The sequence below is a fragment of the Ixodes scapularis genome, unplaced genomic scaffold (genome assembly GCF_016920785.2).
Source record: "Ixodes scapularis isolate PalLabHiFi unplaced genomic scaffold, ASM1692078v2 PGA_scaffold13__105_contigs__length_92229423, whole genome shotgun sequence".
NCBI lineage: Eukaryota > Metazoa > Arthropoda > Arachnida > Ixodida > Ixodidae > Ixodes > Ixodes scapularis.
The window spans coordinates 5,952,694-5,980,214 of NW_024609839.1; the positions used below are offsets into that span (position 1 = coordinate 5,952,694).

Below are 27,521 nucleotides of genomic sequence, written 5' to 3' on the forward strand. Positions count from 1 at the left end.
TGTCTTGGGTACGGAGGCGGCTGGTGGCGACACCAGAGAGCGTGAGGTTGTTTTTCAGGGCATGCGTGATCTGCTCTAGGACGCGAGTTTTGCCGATTATGTCTATGCAGACAGTAGCGCGGTGAACTGTGGCGCTACGACAGACAAAGACATCATTGCTCAAGTAGTTGGCAAACCTGTCACGGAAGCGGAGAACGACGTCGATGATGAAGAGGAGGAAGTGGAGGAAACTCCGATGCGGCCATCCGCGCCGGAGGCCATGGATGCACTGAACGTCGCGCTTCTTTTCTTCAGCTTTGAAGAGGCTGAAGAAGATGCCTTGCACTTGGTTTGTTCCCTCCAACATAAGCTAATGACCAGAACTTTCCAAGAAAAGAAGCAGAAGATGATAACTGATTACTTTGGATGATAAAGGTCTGCCGTTCCGAGCGTTTCCTGCGCAGAAGCTGCCTTCTTTTTTTTCGTTTTTCGTTATTTTGATTTTTGTTTAATTCATATTTTTTTAGCATCCCTCTGCAATTCGAATTAATGAGCTTTTACTGTAATTGACACTACAGTAATCCCTCGTTATAACGAAACCGCTTTTTTCTAAATATCACTTTTATCGACGTTCAAGGTTGTAGCGACCGAAAAGCACACATTTTTAGACGGATCATTGGAAGTGTATCGGCGAACGACCACGCTTGTTACGAAGGCTGCGGTGCCGAAAGCATGCAAGCCCACACGGGGGTGCACGGGAACCCTTCCCTCCTTCTCCACGAGGCAAACTGAGAAAATGAAGTAAATGGGTGAAGGAGGGCAGAGCGCCGCTTCAAATGCCGATGTGCCGACGCGGGCAGGGAGCAGCATCCACGTTCCGACGCTACTCATGGCGCCCACGGCCGACGCTGCCCAACTCCTGTCGGAATCGGGTCAAGGCAGCGACGGAGCCCAGTGGAGATCATCCCTTCAGGAGACCCTGAAGTGCGTGCCTGCGGCAAACTACATGCACACGTGCATCGTACGGATGATTGGGAGTGTTTACCGAAAGTCGCTTCGATCTGAGAAGTTCAGAAAAGTGGCCGGCCCAAGTCCGAAAGCGCCAAAGAATTCGAGATTCTGGCATCGGCCGTTCGACACTGTCCACCATTTTGCAAAACAAGCAACGTGTTGGACGGGCTCGAGAAGTTTCTCATGCAAGAGAAAGCGCGCCCCCGACCCCAAGATGAAAGATCACCAACTGCTTGGCGACCATCGAATTTTCCCTCGCGAGCATGCTTGCCGAGCCGGCACACAATTCCCAGAGCTGCAACCATCTCTAGAGGAGTGTGTGAAAAGATGCTGGCAAAGGCATCGAGAATAATTTTGATTCATTCGCGCTTGTCGATGCGGACAATTTCATTCTTGCTCCTGCCATGGGTGCTGCGATTGTAGACCTTGCGTGCGGCCAGGGTAAACACCAAGCGACGTCGGAGAGGCACCTCAGGAAACGCCGACGAACGCTTTGAAACAAAGTGGAGTGCAGCAGCGGTGACTGTATTTTTTTGATGCCTGGAGCAGTTCAAGGAGAACAAGTAATGCCCGGATGAAATTATCGGCAAACTCCACTTAATTATTTTTTGACTTGGTAAGGCTGCCACAAAAGTTGATAACCAAGGCTTGTTCCATGAAATATACGGTCAGAGTGTACCATAGTGTTCCCGGCCACCCTGAAGGCACTGTTTTTTTGGCTCTATCGCTTTTATTGAATTTCTTGCCATCCAGTTGACTTGGTTATAACAAATGATTACCTGCAACTTTACTGGTTTGTGTCAGAGGACGTCAGATGTTGTATAAACATGGGCACATGGGCCGCCCATGTGTGCTTGGAAGCAGAATGGCAGGGAAGGTTTTATTTGAGGTGCGAACTGTTTTCTAGCATGTTGCAGAGACTTCTCGGTCGGAAACCATTGAGACGTCACTCTGCTGCACCCTCCATTGCACGCCGCAAACAGCCTAAACCAGACCCCACAGACGCTCACTACTACGCCGTAGAGTATAGGGAGCGTCGTCTGCTCTTGGATATTGTGGTCACGAATGCCCCTGCTCGTTGTTGCCAGTAGAGCGGCAGCGAGTAATTTGGAAGAAAATAATTATTTTCATTAGACATACTCACGGGTGGATATTTAGGGTGAAAATTTTATAAAAATCAACGATCATCAATTCTGCACCGGAGCAGGTTTCCAGAGGTCCCAAAAATCATGTTTTGTGGATAGCATTACAGTAAACTTTCGTTAATTCGACCTCAACGGGACCTTGAAATTTGGTCTAATTATCCGAATGATTGAATTAAAAAAAGGACACAAATCGGTTAAAACTAAACTTCCTTTTAATGTCCAAAAGCATGCTTTGGAGAGCAGCGTAACTAAACGTCACGTCCCCCGGAAAATTGCGCACTACAAACGAAACAAAAAAAAAAAATTAAAAAGAAGTAAGTTCTACTAGCTGACTTTGGCACAAAACCAAAACTAGCTCGACCCCCCCCCCCAAAAAAAAAAAAAGAAAAAGAAAAGAGAATTTGTTTTCTGAAGCGCAAGATGGATCGCACACGATGCTACAGACTACAGAGAAGCACTTTGAGAGCGCGCGCTGAGAAAGCTTCGAGCCGACTTTGGCGCCGAGCGGCCAGACCGTAGGTGACAAAGAAAAACAACAAAAAAAAAAAAAAGAAAGAGGAAAAGAGGAGAAGAGAATTTACGCTTTTCGGTGCGCAAGATGGAGTGCACACGATGTTACAGAAAAACGTTTTGAGAGCGCATGCTGGCTCGTGCGCGCGCGACCACGTGATATATTTTCTGTGCTACTCCACGCCAGATTGGTGGGACTCACTCGTGTCATTCGCTTAGCTACGGTCCATCTCAGCGGCGTAGAAGAGCAGGCGCATATTTGCGCACGTTCGGCTTTGCAGCAAAAGGCCTGTGTTTCGACGTACGTTGGTGGTTTTTCTGCCGTGGTGCCGTGCAATGTGAGCCCGCGCGTATTCGCTCGGGACGAATTAGCCGATGCAGAGTCTTCCCCAGTTCGAACTATCAAACTTTTCCTCCCATAGAAATGTATGGGCGCTCGCCGGGACTTTTGAACACGATCGAATTAAACGAAAAGTCGGATTAGCCGAGGTCGAACTAACGGAAGTTAACTGTACTTGCTGATGGCACCCACCCGGCAGCTAACAAAATTGAGGCACTGCATCCTGTCTGGAACACTCTGGAACGTCTGTAATTGTAAGTAGCCCCCCGCTGTCCTTGTGGATGGGCAACTAGGCCATGGTCGGCTTTAAACTTGTTGCCTTTGACAACAGCAAGTGTGGGCCAGTTTCTTTCAATATCGTGGAAAAAAGCTTCAAAGGAACTCAAGCTGGATGAAGACCATCTGGGACAGAGTTCCCAAGATGAGTGCTCTACTACGGACGCCGGTCTATGCAATACCAATAAATGTTTTCCTCTTTTACCAAGACGTGCAAGTACTTCCATTTAATCACTTCTGTCGAAAAAAAAGCATTTCCAGGAAAATTGTCCCTTTTTCTCCGTGTAATGGTCTAGTTCTCGCCCAAAATCATAAAAAAATACCCGCCGCCATTACACGCATACATACGGTATACACACTGTCTTTTGGAAATGGCCGCTTATTCGCGACTCCAGCGACCTATAGGGGGCGCCACCACCAAGCAAACATGGCGGCTGAGTCCAGGTCGCGTCGGCTCGGCCGGGCCGCCTGAAGGGGTGGCGCATTCAGTTTAACAGATTTTCTTTTGCCTAATGCCCAATTTTATAGGTATTTGAACTGAGACGGTTAAGTGTAGTTGGTGCACATCAGCTTGCAAAGCATACTTTTGTTTTCCCGGTGTTTTCTGTTCTTTTCATGTCAAACTTTTGTTTCAAAGATTTCATTCAAAACCGAAACTATGGGTTCCGGAGAGACGGTAATAGACTCTAATTAGTTTTTATCATTTAAGGAAAGCGGCGATTACTTCAGAACTGTTCCACCAAGAGTAATTTTGAGATAACTCGCACGACTCGACCATGCGACCTATCAGTCCGCGAAATCGAGCTTTTGTGCGTATCCGCGTTTAGGAAACGGCTCCAGTGGTCTGCTCGGTCAGCAACACAGGCTGCAGGAAAATTACGAAAATTAAGCAAGCGCTTCTTGAGCCAAGAAGCATGTTAACCCGCTGTCGCTTCACTAAGCAGCTGATACTCGTCTTTCAATTCAGGTTTTGGCAGCGATCGAGAAGTCATTTTGACGTACTATGTCCCACTAAAGCGATATTAGTATATTCTTCGGGTTGAAATATGAGCTTGGTTGACTAGCTATTAGGCGAACTGCTCAATAAAAGTATATTTGACAGACAGAGATACTGCTTAAACTTAGCCAAATGGTTCTAGCCGGTAGCACGTAGACGAAGGCGGAGAAACCGAAGAGTGTCTTCATCGGAGATTCACGCAGAACCTTTCTGCACTGAACTTGACTTCGAAACCTGAACGGAGAAAATTAGTATTTTTTATGGCCGGTCAACCTGAGCAATGTAGACGTATATTGCTGCTGGCTTCGACGAGGGTATAATATAAATATTGGAGGCGCGATAGATCAAAATGCCGTGACAGCTTCTAACTTTGCGAGACGCGTCCCCCACTTTTTGAAAGCAGATAATTTCCCTCGTTACTCATATGCAACGAGCAGGTTTTCCTGAATCGAGTAATTGCGCAATCAGCCCAAATCCTTCAGTGTGGTCGAGAGGCTCTTTCACAAAAAGCAGCCAAGATGAATAGCCAACGCACTGACCGGCGTGGGTGGCTCAAACTGGAAGCTAATCGAACACAACCAAACTCAAGAAAAGCAGCTATCGAACCTTCCCATTCACTTGACTGCAATATTGGTGTTCCCTCCAGTGAAACACTTCCGTCTGTCGTCCTCAGTCCACTGTTTTACATCCTCATAAAGAAACCACTTATCAGTTACCAAGTAGTCGTCGCTTTGAATGTGATTCGAGACAGACAAGAAATCAAAACGTTTATTTTGATTCCTCCCCATCCAAGAAATCGAAAGCACGCGACCGTGTGTTGTGAAGTAAACGGGCTTTCAAACACGTGATGGAAGGAAACAATCTACTGAGGTTTCACCACACTAATGAACACTCAAGCAAACTTAAGAAATTTTCAGACCTTCGTCAAATTACATTCTTCGCCACCCCGCCGACAACACGTGTCCGCGAAAGCCACCAGAGAGGCGGAGGGGCGCGGAGCGACCTGGACCGACTGGTTCCCGGTTTTCCCGCTTGGTGGCGTCCGTTTTGCTGGAGCCGCGAATACACAAACTCAGCTTCGTTACGTTACGGCACGGTGGTGGCGCGCCGGGCACACTTCTGGTTTGGGGCTGTGGGCAGAAGTCACCATGCGGGATGGGCTTTTCTGCATTGTTTTGGAAGAAACCATACAAAACCCTGCCTTCTCATCAAAAGGCTCAGGAAAGGTTTCGAGGTATGTTTTCATATGTTTTCCGTCTGCTCGGTCCATCCGAAAACGTAGACAGGGGCCGCTAAAAAGGAGAAACAGACGCCGTTGGACCACGATTGCTTTTGCGGGAGGCACTTTGGGCTGAATTCATGGATACTTGTGGTCGTCAGATTTACATTATGTTCTAACAAGAACACTGAAAAACCGCAAAGTTGTACGGACCACCTGCGAACTGCGTTCCATGCGTCTTCCAGTTCAAACAACTGCCTGATCGTTCGAACTGTCATCTGCTCTCTCAAACGTTTCTGCTCGTTGTCGTCTGCTCGTTCAAACGACAGCGGTCCGCAGACCAGACACATACCCGGTGATTGCGATAAGAAGCAAGTGCAGGCCTCAAGAGACTTTTAGGTTTGAAGGTTGGTTAAAGTAAGTAGGCTCGCTGTAAACAGTAGATACAAGGAGGAGTTGATAATTGTTACCAGCGGCCGTCACCAATTTGTTCTGCCCGATTCACTTGGTCCGATTCGGCTTGCGATTTTCAGTATCGACGTCGACATCTCGGCAACGCTCTATGCTTTTGTAGTCCAAGCGACGTCGCGACTGAAAATAGCGAGCAGAATCTCATCGTCATCAGAAATGGGCACCCACGCGATTCAATTTGCGTGGGCGCCCATTCTCTGGAGCCCACGCGGATTGAACCGCCTCATGTTGCATTAATCGCGTCAACTTTTGCGGTGTAACGAGCCTCGGTAATTTCACTGAGGCCGCTAAAGTAGTCAGATATTGTTAGGAGACGTAGAATCAACAATTCCAACACGAAAAAGAGCACGGGGATAAGCACCGACATTGACTATATCGCATTGAAATGGTTTGTTTATGGGCAACGGCGAGCTTCTTGCCTAGACTCCATCGCGCATGCGCAATTCACAGGTGGCGTCCGCTAGGGCACTCTAGTTTGTTTGTAAACATGAGTTGGTCTATAGCACCGTCAAACTTCTCTTACGACAAAAGAATGAGGAGTGAAAATTGAGGAAATATATAGTGTGCCGGGACTACCCTTTGTTGCCAAGTGAGTTTGTTGCCAAAAGAACAAATTTGGATTAACAAAGACATGTTTCAGACTGCAGATTAAAACTCCCTAATTATAACGTATTGTATAGTTGAACCCCTTTATAACAAACACTGATATAGCGTATTATCGGATATATAGCAAATTAATCACCAAATTCGGTTGGTCATGCTTTTTTTGGATGGGAGTTCTAGTTATATAATGAAACCGAAACCGTGACATCTGACACGCTATCGCTTATAGCGAAGCAATTCTTGCTTTTCTTGCATCACAAAACACTACGAAGGTTATTAAAAATTAAAAAAAAATACAAAAAAGTAATTTCTAAACAAAAAATTCCGAAAGTTTAGATCTCCCGATGTGCAAAAATGTGAGTTTCGGGAAGTAGCGCCACCTACAAACCAAGTGGGTAACGGCAAGGGTGCCACTGCTGGCCTCTGTGAGAGGCGTCAAGAACCAGTGCAGACTGAAGCCAACCACGCCATTCGTAGCGGAGCTGCAAATGGCGACCAAGTGGAAAGCCGTCTCTCTGGAGACAGAAGCGAATGTTTTGAAGGCGGTGGACAACGATCGGACGAAAAAAGAGATCACTGCGAACTTCGAGCTCGCACCAAGCACAATATCTACCGTCCTAAGTGCAAGGAAGAACATCGAAGACTGCTATACAAGAAAACACTGTCAAGACTGACCAAAAGAGTCTTAGGCCTTGCCTCGACCCAAACAGGGAAGAGGCTCTGTTCTCGTGGTTTAAGGACGTAAGGGCGTGAAATCTGCCAGTGTCTGGTCAGCTTTTTCAAATGAAAGCAATCAGTCTGGCGTGTCTGTTAGGGCATGGTGATTTCAGCGCAAGCAGCGGTTCGCTCCAGCGCGGTGGCTCCAGGTGAAGAGGCAACAGCCTAAATAAATGAAATAATGGCCCCAGCTAACGTTTCTCGTGTTGCAAACTGATATCCTCATCTTCTGATCTATCTTTTTAATGCTGCTAAGTGACATGTAAGGACCTTGTGGTCTTGGCACCACTTGGATGGTGCCAAGCCAGCAATGTGGCCCGACGTCCATGCTCGCGGTGGGCTCGGCAGTTGTACCACCATGCAGCAGCGATTAACGCCGTTCCCATTCATTGTACAGGTGCTTGCTGCTACCTGCCTCCTACAGCCTTATGAAGCTACCAGCATCAGCGTCGTTTCCCGTGGCGGATTCCCTGCCCGTCGCGGCCTACCACCGCCGACAGCCACCCAGAAAGACACGGACGGAGCAAGAGACATCGCTACCGTAAAACTCGTCGACTATCAGCCGCCACTTCCGTCATCGACATCGCAGCCGCCACTGGTTATAAGAGGGCCCGCCCTTCCGCCGCCGCTTCATGGGCTCGGCAGTTGTACCGCCATGCAGCAGCGATTAACGCCGTTCCCATCCATTGTACAGGTGCATACAAACGAATCTCTCTTTGCAAGAAAAGGTGGATTAATCACATTAACACAATTTTTTCGGACACAGCAAGGACCCTTGGTTACATCCGGCGTTGCTTGAATGCTGCTCCTCCAAAGCTTAGAAAACTTGCATACGAAACCTTCATTCGACCAAAATTGGAATATGCATCTACAATATGGAATCCGCACCAAAATTACTTAATCACCCGACTGGAAGCAATTCAAAACCGAGCAACCCGCTACATTTTATCAAACTATGACTATAAAAACAGTGTCTCTGCCATGAAAACGAGCCTAAATTTACTAACTCTGGAGGTACGCCGCAAGGTTGCACGTCTTTGCTTACTCCATAAACTTTACCACTACCATCCCACTGTTCGAAGCTCATTCCTGCGCACTCCCGCACGGTCATCTCGTCGGCTCAATAACTCTTACAATTTTCAACGTATATCGGGTTCCAGTAATGCCTTTAACAAATCATTTCTCCCACTAACAATTGTGGACTGGAACAGTCTTCCAGAATCACTCATTACAATAACTGACCCAGTGGTTTTCAAAAGCTCCATCATGTCGTATTTTTCCACACCAAGTTAAGTTTTTTAGCTACGTTGCATGAGAGTGCGTTGTTATGCAATTTTAGCTACGTTGCATGAGTGTGCGTTGTTATGTAATTTTTATGTTGTTGTTTTTTTCATTTCTTGTATAATTTCTTGTGTTGCCCCCTCCTTATGTAATGTCCTCGACAGAGGACCCTTAAGGATTAATAAATGAAATGAAATGAAATGAGAAAAAGCGGAAACCGCTTGTTAGTACAGCTGCCGAGCCCTCGGTGCCTTGTTGCTTTGTTTTTCATGTGTGTCGATGTTATTAGCGAGCTGTTACTGCAATCAGGATACGTCGAAGAAAACCCAGGTCCACATACTCGTAGTGGGGACAACCAGACAACCATTCATGCAATTCTTACAAAACTGGAGGCTGGCCAAGCTTTGATTATGTCGGAGCTAAAAGCAATAAACAACAGACTGGCAGCAACCAAACAAACACTGTCTGAATTAAGCACATGTATCACTACAACTGAAACCGAATGTTCTTCTATCCCTGAAATCCGCTCCAACGTTGACAGGTTGTTATCGTCAGCCACCGAAACATCAAGTGTACTGGCTAACGTCGACGATAGACTGAACGATGCTGAGGACAGATCACGCCGTTGTAACCTTGTTTTTTATGGCATTGCCGAAGGTCCCTCCGAAACGTGGAATGACAGTGAAGATCTAATAATTAATCTTTGCAAGGATCATCTTGGCCTGTCGATCGAACCCAAAGAAATCGAAAGAGTGCACCCGAGTGGGAAAGGTTCAACCAAACAAACATCGCCCAATTGTCGTGAAATTTACTCTCTTTAAAACCAGAGAAATGGTACTGTCGAACTGCACCAAGTTTAAGGGCACAAGCTTCAGCGTTGGGGAAGACTATTCTACAGCGACTCGTATAACGCGCAGAGAATTATTACGTTTTGCCCGCGACCAAAATGCCCCTTTCAAACTTCGGTACAAAAAGCTGATTATCGGAAACAAAACATACTAATACGATACAACTGAAATGAGGGTGCCAGAAAGATTTCCAATATAGCAACAAGCCGCATGCACTTCACCACCCCCAGTTGGATCCCGTCCTCGTAACAGCATGAATAAAACGCACTGCAACACAAATGACAGCTCATTTTCAGTCCTTTTTACTAACATTCAGACTGTCATGCCAAACCAAGAACAAATATGCAATCTAATCCAGTCATCTGAATATGGTATTATTATGCTCACAGAAACGTGGCTTACGCCTGCTATCACAGACTTGGAAATTTTCCCGCTCCTACCCGAATATATCGACAAGACCGCACATCAACGAGAGGTGGGGGCATCCTCATCGCGATAAAAAATTCAATCCCTTATCATAGAGTAGACGTTGACAGCCCTTTAGACATGGTCTTGATAGCATGCGAAGGTCTACATAATCTTATCGTTTTAGGTGCGTGCTACCGCCCGCCAAAGCAGGATTCCGAATTTGCAAGACAATTCAATGACGCTTAAGAACTACTTGCATAAAAAGTACCCAAGAGCACCATTTATTATCTGCGGTGACTTCAACTATCCACGCATAAATTGGTCAGATGTATCTCGTGTCAGCCCTAAAGAATGTAATGAATTTTTAAACTGTATACAAAACTACCAACTCAATCAAGTGATCACGCAAGCAACAAGAGAGACTGCACATACTTCGAACATACTAGACTTAATACTCATGACAAACCCAAGCAAATTACAATCCCTGTATTACCTTAAAAAACTAAGCGACCATAAAGTAATTCTGGCTACTTTCAAATTATGTCTCCAGGACGAGAAATCCATTACCAAGCAAATCAAACTTTATGACCACGGGAATTTCGAAGCCATAAACAGAGAACCCGAAAACTTCTATCTTTCATACGAGCGAGGTTTTCACTATCGCACTATCGATGAAAACTGGTACCTATTTTGTAAAAAATTTAACGAGCTAGTAGATAAATTTATACCAACCATTACCATTAAAAGCAAACCATCTGCCCCATGGTTTAACAGTGCAATTAAAAAAATGAACAGCAAAAAAAAAGTATTTATTTAGATTAGCCAAAACAAAAAACATACCTTCTACGCGCCTCCCCATTATGAAGCAGAAAAACATTTTACAAATGCAGTTCGCAAAGCTAAGCAGTGCTTTTTTGGAACCACCCTACCCAGTATGCTTAAGAATAACCCCAAAAAGTTTTGGAAAACTGTAAAACCTTCAGCCGTAACTTCAATCACCTTACATGATAATTCCGATGAGCCCTTAAGTAACAGTGAATGCGCTAATAAGTTGAACGTTTTCTGCTCCGTTTTTACGCAAGAGCGCAGCCTGACCCCTCCAGCTACTACCGACACAGTGATTCCTGAAACTACGTCTCCAATAATAGTTAACTACAACGGCAGAGTCAATGTGATTAACAATATGAAGCTTTCATCAGCTGCTGGACCAGACAACATCAACTCCAAAATACTGAAAACACAAAGGTGATAAGCAGCATCATTCTCACATTACTGTTTTCTCAATCACTCGAAACAGGCCACGTCCTGGCTCAGAGGAAGTTAGGTAAGATTATTCCAATCCCCAAATCCGGTTCTAGGTCTTCACCATATAATTACTGGCCCATATCTTTGACAAGCGTGCCATCAAAAATTTTGGCACGCATAATTTTCGCAAACATTATAAATCACCTAGAGCGTAACAACTTCATACACCCTTCACAACATGGTTTCCGTAGGGGTTTATCTTGTGAAACACAACTAGCCGGGTTCCTTCACGACCTACATGTTAATTTCGACAATAACACAGAGACAGACACAATTTTTCTCGATTTCAAAAAAGCGTTCGACAAAGTCCCGCATCGCCGACTGGTGTCTAAACTTGCCCTGCTTAACCTAGACCCATTCGTGTTATCCTGGATTAACAACTTCCTTTCTAACAGAAATCAGTTTGTCCTTGTAAATAGCACCCCCTCTAACACAAGCACCAGCCTCAAGGCACAGTGCTTGACCCTCTTCTCTTTTTAATATATATTAATCATTTGCCGCTCTGTGTATCTAATAACATCTGCCTCTTTGCCAATGATTGTCTTATATTCCAAAATTAACAGTCATGATAACCAAGTAAAACTGCAGGCAGATCTTTCAGTTATAGAAAATTGGTGCAATAAATGGCAGATGTCCTTAAATATTTCAAAATGTATACTCGTCTCTTTTCATAAACGCACCAATCCATTTACTTATAATTACTCCATCGGTAGTTCTGTCCTACAAGCAACTAGTACTTACAAATACCTAGGCGTGCACTTTAGTAAAGACATTTCATGGTCCATCCATATAAACAGTATAATTTCAACCGCAAATAAATCCCTTGGTTATCTGCAACATACCTTAAAGTTCGCTCCTCCTCACCTGAAACTGCTCGCCTATACAATACTCATCCGCCCCAAACTAGAATATGCCGCAGCGATATGGGATCCATACCAAAATTATCTTATCGAAGACTCGAAAGCCATTCAAAATCGTTCCGTAAGATTCGTATACTACGACTATCCGTCTTTTACAAGCGTCACCCTACTGAAGAAACGTGCGGCTCTGCCATTGCTAAATCACTGTCAAAGAATTGCCAGATTGTCACTGTTTCACCGATATTATCACACATTGTCACCGAACCCTTACTTCACGCTCCGTTCGCACTTTTTCAAGTCACATTAACAACACCCAACAAGCGTCATATCCTCGCCCAAATACAGATTGATTTGCAAATTCGCCTTTTTCAGAGTTTTGACACGATGGTGGCGCGCCCTCGCGGGAATCGCTCCAAGCTATTCTGAGGGCTCCGCCGTCCGAGCGCGCCTCAGTTCTCGCTGTGTTAACCTTCGTTCTCGGGTAGCGTTCGTCTGCCTTCCGTCATTGTGCACGTGTATTTCTTTCATCGATTCGGCTCAATATCTTCTGCGGAATGGCCGACGACGACCCTGGAGGGTTGACGAAGGCGACCGTCTACCATACGGAGGACTTCGTTCGCCTCTACGCCTTCAAGGATGGATGGACCGCCGATGCCACATCGGTTCTTACCGTCGACACGGAGTCAGTCGAGCGTCACTTCGGTGTCGAGTCGTGCAAGCGACTGAAGAAAGGCTGGGCTTTCAAGGAAGAATGCCACGTGAAGAAGATAATGGTGAACATTTTCGATCCAGACCCGACTATCTCTCTTGTGCGGAGTTTGTGCGCGCCTTCAATGAAGCCTGGCCACTACAAACAGCTGCTTTCGCTATCAACGAGCGCCGAAGTTGTTCAAGCTTATTGCGACTGTGTGGCAGGGTGAGTCCATTTCCGTGCTTAGTGCTCTGATTTATAACTTAGCCATATGCATGCCAAAAACATGACGTGATCGGCGTACACAGACCACATTTCTGCCCTATACGCGCGGTTATTGGCGTTTTGTTTTATGTTTCTTTTCTTTTTTTTTAAATACACACATCTGTGTCAGTGCCTAATGCCAGCATTTATGAATAAATAAAGGTGGTCGCCAATCCTCTTGAGACGGACAGTGTAACGGTATAAATTTCAGTACAAGTAAAGCATGTTTTGTTCCTCACTTACTGTTTTTTTACCGTGTTGTGAAGATGCTAATCCATTTAGATTTTGATGGTCATAATGCTAATAAGCTCAAATGTTGTTGTGAGTTCTGTTTGTTAATCCTCTCAAAATTTCAACTGCGCAGGTTGAGTGGAACATGCCAGCATGTCGCTGGCCTGATGTTTGCCCTTGCTGACATCCAGCAGCCCTCGACGACAGATGTCAAGTGCCAGTGGATTGCACCAGCAAAGGGTAATAACCATTATGCCCCAGATTGAGTGTACCAGCTCGCTGGTATTGTCATGACATGTTATGATAGAGTATCGTTTGTCTTTGAGGCTAAACATTATAGTATATTTTTTTTCCCGTTCTTGCACAAAAAGATCTTTCGGCTTTGCAGCCAAGCACCATGGCACAAGCTTCGAGGTGTACTGCATATCTGAATGTAGAGCCCAGGCACGACCTTGACAATCTTTCCAGCTTAGTAACAGCAGAAAGTTTTGACGACGAAACTACAGCTTGTGCAAGTTCAGCAGTGTTAGGGATACCTTTATTCACAGTAAAAGCTGTCCATACACAAAGTAGGCAAGCTGGACATATTTCTGAAATCTTTTGGAAACCCAGTAAAATAAGATGGCATGTAGTGAAGGGACACTCGCCTGTTTTAAGTGAAACCTGCATGCGATCAAAGTGAGCAAAGAGCATGCTAAGCTCTTTTTTTCTGTTCCAGCCAAAAAAAAATGCCCACTGCACTAAAGGACATCACTTTCCGAAAACATGTTCTTAACAAGACAACGCCAAAGCAACCCAAGCGCCGAGCCCCTGCTGCACAAAGTTCAGGAGTGTTGGAAAAGCTCCTCACTGACAAGATCCTGAAGAAGTTGCTGTGGAATCGTTACGCAGTAGAGGCACCTCAGCAAAATCAGCCCCGCCTTATAGGGGACACTGAAGACCTGCTTTCGAGAAGGTGCATGGATATCGCAAGGTCCTACGTGGCGTCTGTTCCTCCTACAAGTGATGGGGAAAGACAGACAGTGTGCAAGTCTACAGTGGGTCAGCAAGTCAATCCCACCTGGAGAAGAGAAAAGATAGGCCGCCTTGGGGCATCAATGTTTCTGCGCATCGTACACTGTGTTTGTCCCGAAGGAGTTCTGCGAGACATTTTGTATCCACGAGCACATAGCCTGAAGCCCGGGGATCCGCGACAGTACGGGATAGACAACGAGCCAGTTGCTGTCTCTGCGTATGTGACTTTCATGGCATGTCAGGGGAGAAACATTGCTGTTGAGGAGACGGGCCTTCATGTCCACAAAGACTATTCGTATATTGCAGTGTCACCAGACCGCATTGTGTTCGAGGGCAGTGACCAGGGCCTCCTCGAGGTGAAGTGTCCCCGTTCAAAGAAAGGAATGACACCAGCGGAAGCCTGCAACTCTGATGACTTCTGCTGCCACATTGTGGATGGGAGTGTAGTACTGAAGGAGACACACGCCTACTACTTCCAAGTTCAGGGGCAAATGGCAGTAGTTGGAGCACAGTGGTGCGATTTTGTTGTGTGGACTAACAATGGTCCTTTGTGGCAGTCCGTTTCAGTGGAACGTGTGCCTTTTGACAAGGGTTTTTGGGAGAAGGACATTCTACCTGGCCTGCAGTACTTTTACCGGTTTGCCCTTGTGCCCGAGCTGATCACACGTTGCATCAAGCGGCTGAACTTCCTGCACACGGTTGGAAGAGGCTATGTGCCCTACCTGAAGTACAAGGATGGGTTCTATGTGTGTGACAGTGATCTGGACACCTTGAAAGTGTGTATCAGGAAACTGAAGTGAAGATAGGAAACTTTGTGCATTCTTAACAGTGCCTGCTTTATCTTTTGGAACTGTGTCTAAAATACATGATGTCCGAGCAAGGTTGACGGTGAAATCATTTTTTTATTGTTCTGACTTATACAGAACCATGTATTTCACAGTCACTACATGCAGTCACGGTCAGCTGAAGTTACAAAACTGCTCTCCTTTTGTTTATTGTCCTAGCTTAAACAGAAGCATACATGTCACAGTCGCTACATACAGTCACGGTCAGCTGAAGTTACAAAACTACCCTGCTTGCTCTGCTCCATGGATCAGAGGACCCCTGAAGTTAGACAACAATGCACATGTTATAAATATTTCGTCTGCGATGTCTGCCATGTTTAATGGCAGTGGGCAGTCAAAGATGTGGAACTCTTTTATGTGCCGTATCGCCCTTTCCACATGCACCCTTGCCCGTGCCACCTTTCGTGTACAGACAACGTCGCTGCGGCTCATCTGTTTTTCCCCAGCAATGCGGAATGGGGGAATATACAGCTTGACGCCTGCTGGCAGGAGGTCATGCACTTTAAACCCCTTGTCAACCATCACCGCGTCGCCGCACTCCAACATGTCGAGTACCTCACTCTCTGCAACGATGGCACGGTCACTCGTGCTTCCGCCGTACAGGTTTGAAACAAATGAAACGTAGCAGTCTGGTGTTATACCGATTAGACATTTCATTGTGTTCGAGTGCTTGTAGCCAGAGAATGTTTTCTTTCCTGTCCTGTCCTAACGTTCATCCTTCCTTGTATTTGCGCTAATTTTCTCATAATGTTTTCTTTTGTGCTTCCAGACCGGATGGCTTCTGGATTCTGACTTCAGTTGTGTCTAGCACGATGCGCGTATCGGGAAATTCTCGAAAACATGCGGACATGTTGCGTTGGACCTTATGAAGTTTCGGGAATCGCGCAATACTTTTCAGTGTGTCTTTCAACATAAAAATCCACCGTGAGAAGGTGCGGCTTAAAGTTGACTCGGAGAGTCCAAAGTTACGAGCAATTTCCTTGCAGGGCATGCCCGTCCTCAACCTCACAAGAACCATGAGGAGCTGTTCCTCAGTTTCTTGGGCACGCATGTAGTTCCCCTTGCAAATTTCGGGGTACCTTGCAACAACAAGGTCATGCAGATTGTGCAGCACTTCGTATCTTGTTAGGCCTGTGTAATACAGGAAGTGCTTGCCTTTTCTAACGTTGTCTAAACTTAGTGTCTGGTTGGACATTTCAAGACACTTCTTAGCAAGGTTTTCATTACTCTGTTGCGATTTCTTTAACTCAAGGTCCAGGAGCCCATTTCGTTGTCTCTCCCTTTCTACATCACTTTCCAGTTCCTTGATCCTGGCATGAAGAAGCGCAACTTCTTCGTTTGGCAGATTTGGCGTTACTTCAGAACTTGTCTCTTCTCCTAGTACATCACTAGGTATTTCTTCGACAACAGCTGCAGAACAGTCGATTCCATCTGTCGGAGCAGAAAGTAGGTCCTCGTCTGTCACAAGAGGTTGCTGGTCCTCATTCATGGGTACACCAGCACCGTGACTGTCTAGTGATACAGTCGGGCTTGTTGAAGAGGCTTGACGTTGCACATTTTGAATAGCTCCTGAAATACAGCACAAAATAAAATAGATTAAGAATCAGTGAAGAGAGACGAATGCAGATGCAAGCGTGTCTGTTGAGATCAGAGCAAACTTGCTAGACTGAAGAAACCCCCCTTAAAGGTTTCTATCGCGCAGGTTGTTTTCACTTTTGGCACAGACATGATTTTGATGGTGGCTCTGCGGAATATCTTGTGTGCGTGAGCAGTCGCCCACCTTAACTGCTTTCGAAAACTACCCTCGCCGTCTCAACTTATACCTCTGTCAGACGGGCAAGCAAAGACTTTCAGAAAGGACTTTCAGAATCGACGAGTCTGTGCGTGCAGAGGGGCACGCGCAGAGTCGAGATCGCGAGCCGATTCGCCGATTCTATAAAGGAGTTCTTTCTGAAAGCCTTTAACTTGCCCCTCTACTAAAGCAAAGGCTAAAGCGCGAGCATTACCAGACCATTGCACGAACCCTCGTGCAGCGAAAGCATTTACCGATACTCTGAGCTCGCGCTTCTGGACGAGGTCGCACGTGTAAGCAATACTTATTTCCACGGCTCGCGTGTGCTTCGTCGTTTCTTCGCAACGATAACGTACGTACCATAATGAGTCGCCTGTAGTGAGAGCCTTACCTCCCGTCGCTTCGTTGTCCTGTTGTACCGTGCGAGCGCACTTGTGGCCGTACCCGGTGCCGTGTAAACAAACACGGACGGAGCGAAATCTGGGTGATCTGGATATCGCGAAGGCTCGTCTGCACAGTAAAAACATAAGAAACGGCGTCTTAGTAACATTTAGTTTCTACGAATTCGGCACGTTCACTTACCTCTGACGAAATGGGCACCGCAAACACGTGAGTTCACGGTTGGCTCCCAAGACGTACCGTCCGGATTCTGTCTCCGCAAGGCCTGGATCCATTTCGCACGCTTTTTTGGGTGCAAAGAGACAGCTGGAAACCTATAAAACCTCACATTCGAACCGTTTTTGCTGCTATTGGTGCAACCTACGGCTGAGCAGCGGTGAGGCATGGCGACAGCACGATGCCGGCGGCAGTCGGTCGGGCTACATGAGCGGGACTGGCGGGACGTCGGGAGAGAGCCCCCAAACATGGCGCCGTTCCCTTTCCTCCCCTCTCTCAGAATTTGCGCATGCGCACAACAATCTCTGCAAAAGGCCAATTCCTTTTCTATTAAAACAGCCAAAGATTGGAACCACCTTCCTGAAAGCATAGTACAGCTTAGGGACTTAGATAAATTCAAAAAAGCTCTTACAGCGTTAGATCAATCATAGTTTCATAATGATGAAATTCATGCGTGCATTTGTGTGCTCTCCCTGTCTTTCTTGATATAGATGTGCTTTTTTTGTATTCTTTTGTAGTTTGTCCACAGGTTTCTGGAATTTTCGCTGCTTCGCTGTGTAATGCCCACTAAATAAAATAAATAAATCTGTATATGACTGCCATGACGTCAAATTACACGAGCTTTGATTATTCTAGCTGGTCTTGGCTTTGCCCAGATATCTTGGTAATTTCAATGTCTTGGCTTTGCCCAGATATCTTGGTAATTTCAATGTTAGCAATATTCTTGTGCCAGATGTACAGTGTACGTCTTAGTGCTGCGCACATTCTTGCACATGCTCGATTGGGGGAACGTTCGCGTCAATTTCGGTGTGTACTTTGACAATGAATATTGCATATAGCAAACAAAGTTCTGCTGGCGATTCTAGTTTGTTACAACGGGGTCCGACTGTACGTCATTGCACACGACTGTGAGTGGAGAAGCCCCGAGTGGCCAGCTCTCAACTGGCGATCTACACACAAAAGGGGGTCAGATTCTGAATTGCAAATATTCTACTTCTTTACTGTCGGGCCACTGCGTGGTGCATTTCTCTAAAACAGCTAGCATAAGTGCTATATTGGAGGCCCTTTAATCTCGTTAATCTCATTCTGAAACAGACTTGGAGTCAACATGGTTACTAACAAGGTGAGTGTCGACGGAGAAGTGGCAGCATCTGCAGATGGCGGACACCACTTGACCTCCGTCGTCATCACTCGTAGCGCGTACAACAATCCGGTCCAAATGTATAACGGTGAAAAGCATCTTACTCTTTTGATGGTCCACTTTACGGTGTTTCCGCAGAAGGCTCCACTTAGAAAAGACCCGCGTACATCCGCCTACAGTGCACTTGTAGCCTGAAAAACAAACATTGCCATTAAGAAGGGAATGTGTCGTTTTTAAAGTTAAAAAGGGTTGCCAACGGGAATACCCTTCGGGACCCAGAATTTCCCACTGGAAGCATTTTTTTTCCCACAGGGGGTGTATTTTGCCGCCCCATGAACAACTCTAGATTTAGGCGAGGTTGCTTTTGGGGCGATCAGGTACTTCCAAGTATAAGCGACTCCTGGAGTGGGTATACTACTTTTTACCTTAGGAGAGACATATACATGCATGATAATTCCGAGTGGAAGAGAAGTGACCTCACTCCAAAATAGTGGATAAGCAGCCGATCCGCCGACTCAATCAGATTCACTCTCAAAGTCTGTTCTTCCTTTTGTTTCAATTCAAGCTCGCATGGCATTAGAGGATGGTTCGTAGCTCCCTCTGTGATCTATTGTCCCTGGATGGGATTGGAAGCACCTGACATTGAATTTAGACCGGTGAAAGTGCCTCTACCTTGGTGACAACGCTGATGGGCCTTCAGTCGACTTGGCAGCAAGAACGCCCTGTCGCATCCAGGCTCCGTGCACCTGCGTCCAGTCAGTTCACTAACTGCTTAGGACCACTTCAGGCTGGCCAATTTTCACAGATTGCTCCAATTGTGCTGTCAACAGCTCTAACAATTTGGAGATATATGAAGTGGCAATCTGGGACGTCCCCCCTGGTTTCAGGGAGGCCAGCGAGTATTCTCCGCATGGTTTCACGATATCAAAAGATGGTAATAATGCACCGAAAGAATGAGACACACTTTCTTTCAACTAGCAACTTTCGGTGTCCAACACGCTCGTCAGTCTACATAATAATGCGCAACTGTGTGTCCATGGAGTACAAGAAAATCTTAACGATGATAATGGCAAAATATGCAAATTTTTAAGGTTGCTGATGTTGCAATGTCGAGACTAAAATTGCTGTCTGAAGCAGGCATTTTAGCTTTTAGAATGAATGAGCAATAAAAATCTTCCTTTTCTTTTTACAAAATTAGAAGGGCAATCAGGTTTTTTTGCCCATGCTGAAAGGTGTCGGAATGTGGTTTTTGCTCCAAGTAAAAAAAGTGTACTGGCAGTTAAGTGACTGAAGTGAAGGATCACAAAACTTTCAATAATTTCTATTTGCATTTTCGAATCAAGTTATTTTGGTTCCTTCTGCAGTCAATAACATTTCACACCGTGGATAATCTTTAATGTCTAAAAACGTCTCGAAAAATTAGGCTGGAGAGAGCGCCATTTTTTTTTTTTCTTTTTCATATTTGAGAAAAAATGGAGTTTGATCCAATTTCAATGAAAATTGGCTGGGCAGCATATATTTTGGCCATAATTGGTCTACTGTGTCAAGAAATGATTGGATAGACGTCAGGACAAAACATTGTGTCTCAACCTGGCGAGATGTTTTCCCTGAAATAGTCCATTGAGCATCTCTTTAAAGCTCCCAGAAAGAATGGAAAGCTCTTTGTGGACACTTACGGATAAGGCAGCACCTTGGTATGCTCGTAGCTGTGAATTTTCAGCTGCTGGTGCTTGACATACGTTTTTGGACAGAGCTCGCACTGCAAGCACAAAATGAGAAGTTGCACCACTCAGCAACAATCCCACAAAGAGCATGTGCTTGCCTTAAATCGCCGCTTCTTGTGCGAGATGTTGACGTGCTTGTAGAGCGTGTGCTTGGAAGAGAACTGCTTCCCACACTCCTCGAGGGGGCACCTGAGCAAAGAGTTTTCCCTCTCTTGCCACCATTGGTCAGTTCCCGTGGAGATGGTCCGAGCTAGTTTCCACGACAACCCAGTTGTTAAACAACAGACGTCAGCCGGGCCACAGTTAGTGCAGAAACGTTTCTCCTCGACACAGCAGTCGCGTCAGACGACCACCTGAAAGACTGACGCGTCACTGATTACAGAAGTCCCTAATAACGGCATCTCTGTGTTTGTGCTTTGCAACTGCTTATAAACTGGGTTGTACACTAAAAAAGGAAGGGAACTGCGCTGTCATCCTGCCTAGATGAACCGGAGCTTTGTTCACTCCGTTCCTGCTCGTGTAACATGACGATTGACTATGCAACAATAAAGCAGTAAGTCCTGCGGCCCAGCCGACGTCTAACGGGATTCAGGTGTCATCTGCTCTTCCCGCCTCCTGACTATACCCTTTTCGGCACATCACATTTGTGGCAGACTTGGTCTTCAAACTCTATCCAAGCTTAATAATATTTGCCTTACCACACTGCATCTCAGTCAACATGCTCGAATTAATGTGTCAAGCAAACTTGACAGATGGTGCTACTGGCTATCCCGTTGCCATGGCGATTTCTGAGGCCAAAATGGAGATGTCGTGCGGGTGATACCTTTGGCTAGCTTCAAACAGTGATAAACGCTTGTTAGGTTCAAGAGCAGAGAAGCAAAAGGGGGTAGGACAAAAGCAGTACTACAGGGGTCTGGCAGGACTTTTTAACACAGCCTCTGGTCAAGCTTGCATTTCGCCAGCGCTCTTACATCGAGCTTCAACACTTTCACCAGTTGGCATCGGCTTCTCCAAGCTGACAAGGAGGAGCACCTCACTTTGCCTGGTGGCTCAAAACCTTTGCCTATCCTGCATCTACAGCTGCCATATGTCACATTAGACAAATGCAGGTTCACCACTGGAGGCATGCAATGCTTTGTTACACACCTGAGATCTTGCGGAGATTCTGCCTGGGACTTGGGTGTGTGCACCGCCTTGACGTGCCGTGTCAGGTGATACTGCCTGGTGTACTTGCTGGAGCACCCCTCGAAAGTGCACGCAAAGGGCCTCTACAAAACAGACAAGAACAGTGTGGGAAGGAACGCGAAGAATGTAGATCCCACTTGGAGGGCGCCAAGCCAGCAATGTGGCACAAAGGCCATGCTCGTGTCCAATCTGTGTACCACTGCCACGACATCGAATTGCACGGGCTTTGATTATTTTAGCTGGTCTAGGCTTTTCCCAGATAATTTCAATGTTAGCAATATTCTTGTGCCAGAATAAATTGCAGCTGTGTCGTACCGACCATGTCTTTTCTCATCCGACTGCTTGTGACAAGTGGAATCTTTGACCAATGCTCGATTATGAAGGTACATCCTCCCGCAAACGGCAAAGACACACAAGCTATTCGCAACTCCAGCACGGCGCTCATCCTCTCGCGGACAAACAAACAATCACAGGCCTTGGTGTTGTTGTTCTGGTCGGTTTGTTGGTGCATCATGCAGTTTTCACGGAAAGAACGAGTGCATTAAAATAGGATTCGTTCTGGTCCGCTTAGCGTTACATGAAGGGAAGGGTTCATTAGCAACTTTTCCTAGATCTCATACGCTGCGGTTTTCGGGTCCTGCAATCGCCAGCACAATCTGTGCTCAACATGACGGCAAAAGCTCCCGCTAGTAGTGCAAAGCTCTAGCGTACGGTCTACAAAAAATTCCTTCTTTCCAGAAGGTAGGAGAGAACTGCTCATGCAACATCGGGAATGGAGTCACGATTTCTGCGCTGAAAGGCCGTAACAAGAAACATGAGTTTTCTCCAATACTGTCAGCCTTCATTTGAAGGCCCATTACAGGATACAAAAAACATACACAGTCCTATAATAGTTTTAATGCATGACACACAAAAATTTAACAATGCCATTAATATTAGTATATACATCCATCCAGGCTTTTTCTTATTAGGAAAACAACTGTTCTAAAGACAACTCAAAAGTAGACATATCTGTTGAGTTTGCCACAGATTGTGGAAGACCATTCCATACTTTAATTCTTTGTGTGAAAAAGGAATATTTAAAAACATCTATTCTACCGTAGTATGGTTGAATCACCTTGTCATGATTTAACCTTTGTGATCTTTATACCCTTTTTTCAGAGACAACTCAGGGTCAATTTTTTATTGGATATTATAGCGGGAAAAAAAACTGTTCCAGCTTCACAATGACTGGAGACTACACGGATTCAGCATTCTAGCCACAGTCTGTTTGTCTATACTAAAAAAGAATAAAACTCACAGCCAATTTTCTACAGCGGAGCTGTTAAGGGCTACTTTCCCCAGGATCGTATTCCCCGCAAAGAAATGAAGACACCGAACTCTGGACACCTACCGCCATCTATGAGCGACAGCGGCAAGTCACGTATCTGGTTGCCGCCGTCGCTCATAGATGGCGGCAGCCTTTCCACTCTGACTTGCCGACTTGCGGTCGGCCATTACTTTCCATTGTACAGCTCCGCTGGTCTTCCTTCTTTAACAAAGTGGAAAGGCTGAACGTTTTTTCTAATTTGTCTTTGTCCGTCTCCTTATTAGGACCCCATACCATATTCGCATACTTCAAAATAGGACGTATCATGGTTTTGCAAGCAGTTAAATTTGCGTCTCTAGTAGCGTTATTTAGCTTCCGTCGTATGAAGCATAGACTCCGACATGCCAAAGAGCAAACATTATCAATGTGGGTCTGCCATTGTAAGTTGTGCAAGACGGCGACACCAAGGTACTTGAAGGAAAACGTTCGGCAGCCCTCACCCTGGTTAGGAATAGACATGAAGCAAAAAATAGGGACTCTAACCAAAAATTTAATAAACATTTACTCGACGTTTCGGGACCGGTTTGGTCCTTTGTTCACGGGTGAGTGACGAAAAGAAAAGAACACGTGTCGCCTAAATGCACATACGTGTTGACAATCGGTCATCGGGGGAGACGATGACCGATTGTCGACACGTATGTGCATTTAGGCGACACGTGTTCTTTTCTTTTCGTCACTCACCCGTGAACAAGGGACCGAACCAATCCCGAAACGTCGAGTAAATGTTTATTAAATTTTTGGTTAGAGTCCCTATTTTTTGCTCCAAGGTACTTGAAACTGTCCACATTGCTCAAGTTAACATCCCCCATGATAAAAAAAAAAAAAAAATTCAAATCGTTTTGTTTGTTATGTTAATGTATGCTGACTTACAAAAATTTACCTGAATTTTCCAGTCATCACACCACTGCCTTAAGATTTCCAAATTTGTTTCAATTGGTCTGTAGTATTGTTTATAGGAGCATACAGAAGGCAATCGTCTGCAAAAAGCTTTACTTTAGTTGTCGCTTCAACAGGGGTAGCAATATCACTTATGTATATCAAAAACAACAATGGGCCCAATACAGAGCCTTGAGGGACCCTCAAGGCTACAGGTAATGGCACATATAGGTTTCCAATAATTTCAACTCTTTGGGTTCTATTTGATACATATGCTTCAATCCAATTGACAATACTAGAATATAAATCTAGTGCTTTCAATTTCTGGATTACTTTCCTGTGTGCTATGTGGCACGAAATGCTCGTAGCATTTTCAAGCGAGTCTTTGTGCCAATCTTGAGGTGTGCTTAGAATGGGCAGTCTTGGTGAGGAAGGTTGCCACAGGTGGAGTATACCATATAAGAAAACTTTGGTTGGGGCCAGTTGGTTCATATCGATTCAAAGGTTAAAAGGCGCAAAGAAACAGAACGAAAAAAGACACACATACGATACGGACAGGCGCCATTTACCACATATTCGAATATTTCTCTCGAGAGGGCGAAAGTCACGTGGTCTCTTATGTTATCCTTAAGACGACTTGACACCGATGCATTAAAGACAGACACAATTTAGCTTGTTTCACATTCTCCTTTTTGACATTCTCTTTATTTGTTTCATATTTAATTCCTCTTAATTCACTTTGTCATCCTTCTTAATTTCATTGCCCCTAATTTGCCTGAGTGGTCACGTAAACGCTTTGGTACCTTTCGTGTCGCCGACGTGTTTTCGTTCAAGGACTTTGAAGGTCGACTGAACGGTGAGACATGCAAAGCTTTTGCCTTAAGAAATAAAATTTAAAAAAGACTTAGCATGGCAATGCTAATGGTGTGCTGAAAATCATGCTTCAAAGGTACAAACGTTTGGTCGCAATTCCTCCCCATACGGTATCCTGCGGTTACGCTACACTAAAACTGCCCACTAGTAGTCATGGTGCAGGTTGATCACGTGTTGCAATACACTAAAACCGCGACGGTGTTCAGACACCTCTGAACACTGCTCTAGCGGACAATCACACTTTTAGAGCACTGGCGGCCAGGCATCCAAAACACACTCGCCTTCCACAATACCTTACAAACTCTTTGATTTTTCCGCAACTTTTAAAGATGCTGGTTTTCCTAACGCACAACAACATTTCTGTCACCTGGTATATGCCCCGACATTTTCGCATTTGTAGCTCAATAAATTAATTTAAGCACACTGACCAGCAATCAGGCACATGGAAATTCCCCGTCCAGAATCCGGCAACTAGCGTCTATAGGGCGTTCTCCCCTTCCAATGGGCTGCAGCGGGCGCTACAAGCCATCCCAGCCAGTCCAGTGTTGTAAGCATGCCAGGTGACTTTGCGTCCCTCTGGAAGGTCATCTGACGTTCACAAAGCATTGGCTCCGATGAAGCACTTTGTAAAATGAAACAAGCGTTGAACATGATGAATGTTATTCCAACACTGGGATAGGAGAGAAACAAACTGAACATGTGGAAGGTATTGCTGCATCAGCTTGGCAGGAAATCCAGACAAAATGCAGGGATCATTGACATGAGCTTGCCTTGTGCCTGTACTCGGACCCTTTAAGTGTGCGTACAGTTTTGATCGATGATGAGGTGTGCAAGCACCCGATCTTTGAAAATTCTTGAGATACTTTGCACAAGCTTTGCACAAGCTTTTGGCCGCTCTTCGGGCGTGAGATCACACATTGAGATCCAAACTGTTTTGGATGGAAACATATGAACACACGTCTGTCTGGTTGGGGAATGAATTATTAAAATAAAGGACGACCAACCAAACCCTAAATGCGGGAGCCAACGTTTTGCGGCCAGTTCGACTTCTTCAGGGGTGACTGCGGTGGAAAAGAGCAATACTTGGTTTTCTTCTATGATGGTTAAGGTGCGCTCTCGTTCTTCATGGTCGTTGTTCCGTCACGTGTCGAAGCCCGTTGACACACACAGATGGTAATGCTCCGAGACCTATTGATGTTTCTTGGCGCAGTTGGGATGTGCCAGGATTCCAGGATAAGCATATTGGTAAAATCACAGTGCCCTTGCCGGCCCCACCACTCTTATGAAAAAATGCCTATCATGTTGGTTTGGCTCACCTCGTTCGTGTGGAGACGCATGTGCCAGTTGAGTCGGGTTCCCTTGGTGAACATTGCGTCGCAACCCTCGTGCGCGCACACGAAAATTGACACGTTACAAGAGTTGCTCGATTCTGATGTCATGCTGTAGATTCTGCGGGTGGACCTTTGCGAGCTTGGGGACTGAATCGATGCGTCTCACTTCCGAACGGTCGACACGCCTTGATTAGTTGCGTACCTGTCCCATCTTAAACGTGAAAAGTGTTGCTCTATTTCACCACGTAGTGCGTAGTTTCATCGTTTCATCAACAGACGTTTCTTCGAAGCACGTGCACGATTAGGAGCAACACGGGCGGACGAGCGCGGCGTGGGCGCGGCCATCTTGAAATGAAGCGCCCCATCGCGGTGAAATACCACTCAGTTTTTTATAGTTACACTCAGTTTCGGTCTCGATTGAGCAGCTTCATTTCGTGCCATCACGCCGTGACCGAATGCGCTGCTTGCGTTTTTGATTGTCTGACTTTTCACGAATGTACAATACACTCATTCTCGAGCGATACAAATCGAAGGCCTGGGCACTTTCCTTGGTTCCTGAAACACCGGAATTCTGCGCGAGTATGCAAACGTAATAAGACGTGGCTTCGTCACCTCACCCGACGAGTGCATCTTTTAGCTCAATTTGAAAAATCCCGTCTAGTACCAGTGAACTACAACTGAAATTTGGTCACCTTCAGCCTTATACATATTTTGTTTGCCAAACGTCCGCCTCTTGTTACTTTATGGGGCGAAAAGCAAGCCGCATCCTCAAGGGAGTAGCAAAGTCACTGATCTCAATGAGCAAAGTTGAGCCCAGCGTTGGCGCATGAACTTTTAAAGGACACATGCAAAGGAAAAAAAACATTTTTTTTTTAACGGCTTAGATGGAAAAAGGACGCCATAAAACGATTTTAAAACGAAGAAAAAAAATTTTAGTGCTATATTTACGGCGCAAAACGAATTTGTAGTTGGCGCCCGCGGTCACCGCGGAAAAGTGGTCTGTATTTATCACGTGACTGGTCTATATTTATCACGTGGTACTTGCGCTCTTTCGGAAGCTTCCTATGGCCTCTAGAAGTAACCTATTCATCTTTGTTTGAAGTATAACAAAAAACCAAGACGAATAAGTAACTTTTAGAGCCCAAAGGAAACTCCTGAAAAAGCGCAAGCAGACGTGATACGCCGGTCAGACGACGGCGGCGGCGCCCCGAAGCAGACGAACTTGTGCGGCGGCGGCGACGGCGGCGTGGAGAAACGCGTTGAAGCGGCGTTCGCACAACGCTCAGCGTGCGGCGGCGACGCAGCGCGGCGGCGCGCGGGCCTACCACGTGACCAGCGGCGGCTCCCGCGAGCGCCAACTACAAATTCGTATAGCGCCGTAAATATAGCTCTAAAAATTTTGTTTCTTCGTTGTAAAATCGTTTTATGACATCCTTTTTCCATCTAAGCTGTCTAAAAAAATTTTTTTTTTCCTTTGCATGTGTCCTTTAAAGGGACACTGACACCCCCCAAAATATTTTTTTAATTTTTTGCCAGGCGCTTCATTATGGTGTCGGAGGACTACCCAATTTATATTTTGCAACAGAGTAGCGTATTTTTT

General features: G+C 45.7%; 2 protein-coding genes across 2 annotated transcripts in view; both read right to left on the reverse strand.

The window, feature by feature from the left end:
* Positions 1-26,308, reverse strand: part of LOC8041044 (transcription factor IIIA) — a 49,538-nt gene extending 23,230 nt beyond the window's left edge. Inside the window, exons 1-6 of the mRNA XM_029989522.4 lie at positions 25,907-26,308; positions 21,434-21,555; positions 20,386-20,476; positions 20,240-20,322; positions 19,236-19,309; positions 18,668-18,754 (exon numbers count right to left, since the gene is read on the reverse strand). Coding sequence (XP_029845382.2) covers positions 18,668-18,754; positions 19,236-19,309; positions 20,240-20,322; positions 20,386-20,476; positions 21,434-21,555; positions 25,907-26,029 — 580 coding nt within the window. The 5' untranslated portion in view covers positions 26,030-26,308. The remainder of the gene's footprint in view (positions 1-18,667; positions 18,755-19,235; positions 19,310-20,239; positions 20,323-20,385; positions 20,477-21,433; positions 21,556-25,906) is intronic.
* Positions 15,059-17,668, reverse strand: LOC120841008. Its single transcript, XM_040501476.1, has 3 exons — positions 17,390-17,668; positions 17,199-17,317; positions 15,059-16,584 (listed from the first exon to the last, which is right to left on the reverse strand). Exons 1-3 carry the CDS (start codon positions 17,479-17,481, stop codon positions 15,758-15,760), a joined length of 1,038 nt encoding a protein of 345 aa, XP_040357410.1. The 5' UTR covers positions 17,482-17,668; the 3' UTR covers positions 15,059-15,757.
* Positions 26,309-27,521: the final 1,213 nt, after the last annotated feature.

Excerpts from the sequence above, each read along its gene's own strand:
- LOC120841008 (XM_040501476.1), bottom strand. The coding sequence starts at position 17,481 with ATGGATCCAGGCCTTGCGGAGACAGAATCCGGACGGTACGTCTTGGGA. Across the intron at positions 17,318-17,389 it reads CGGTGCCCATTTCGTCAGAG|ACGAGCCTTCGCGATATCCA; the intron begins GTAAGTGAACGT and ends TTTACTGTGCAG. Across the intron at positions 16,585-17,198 it reads GGACAACGAAGCGACGGGAG|GAGCTATTCAAAATGTGCAA; the intron begins GTAAGGCTCTCA and ends GCTGTATTTCAG.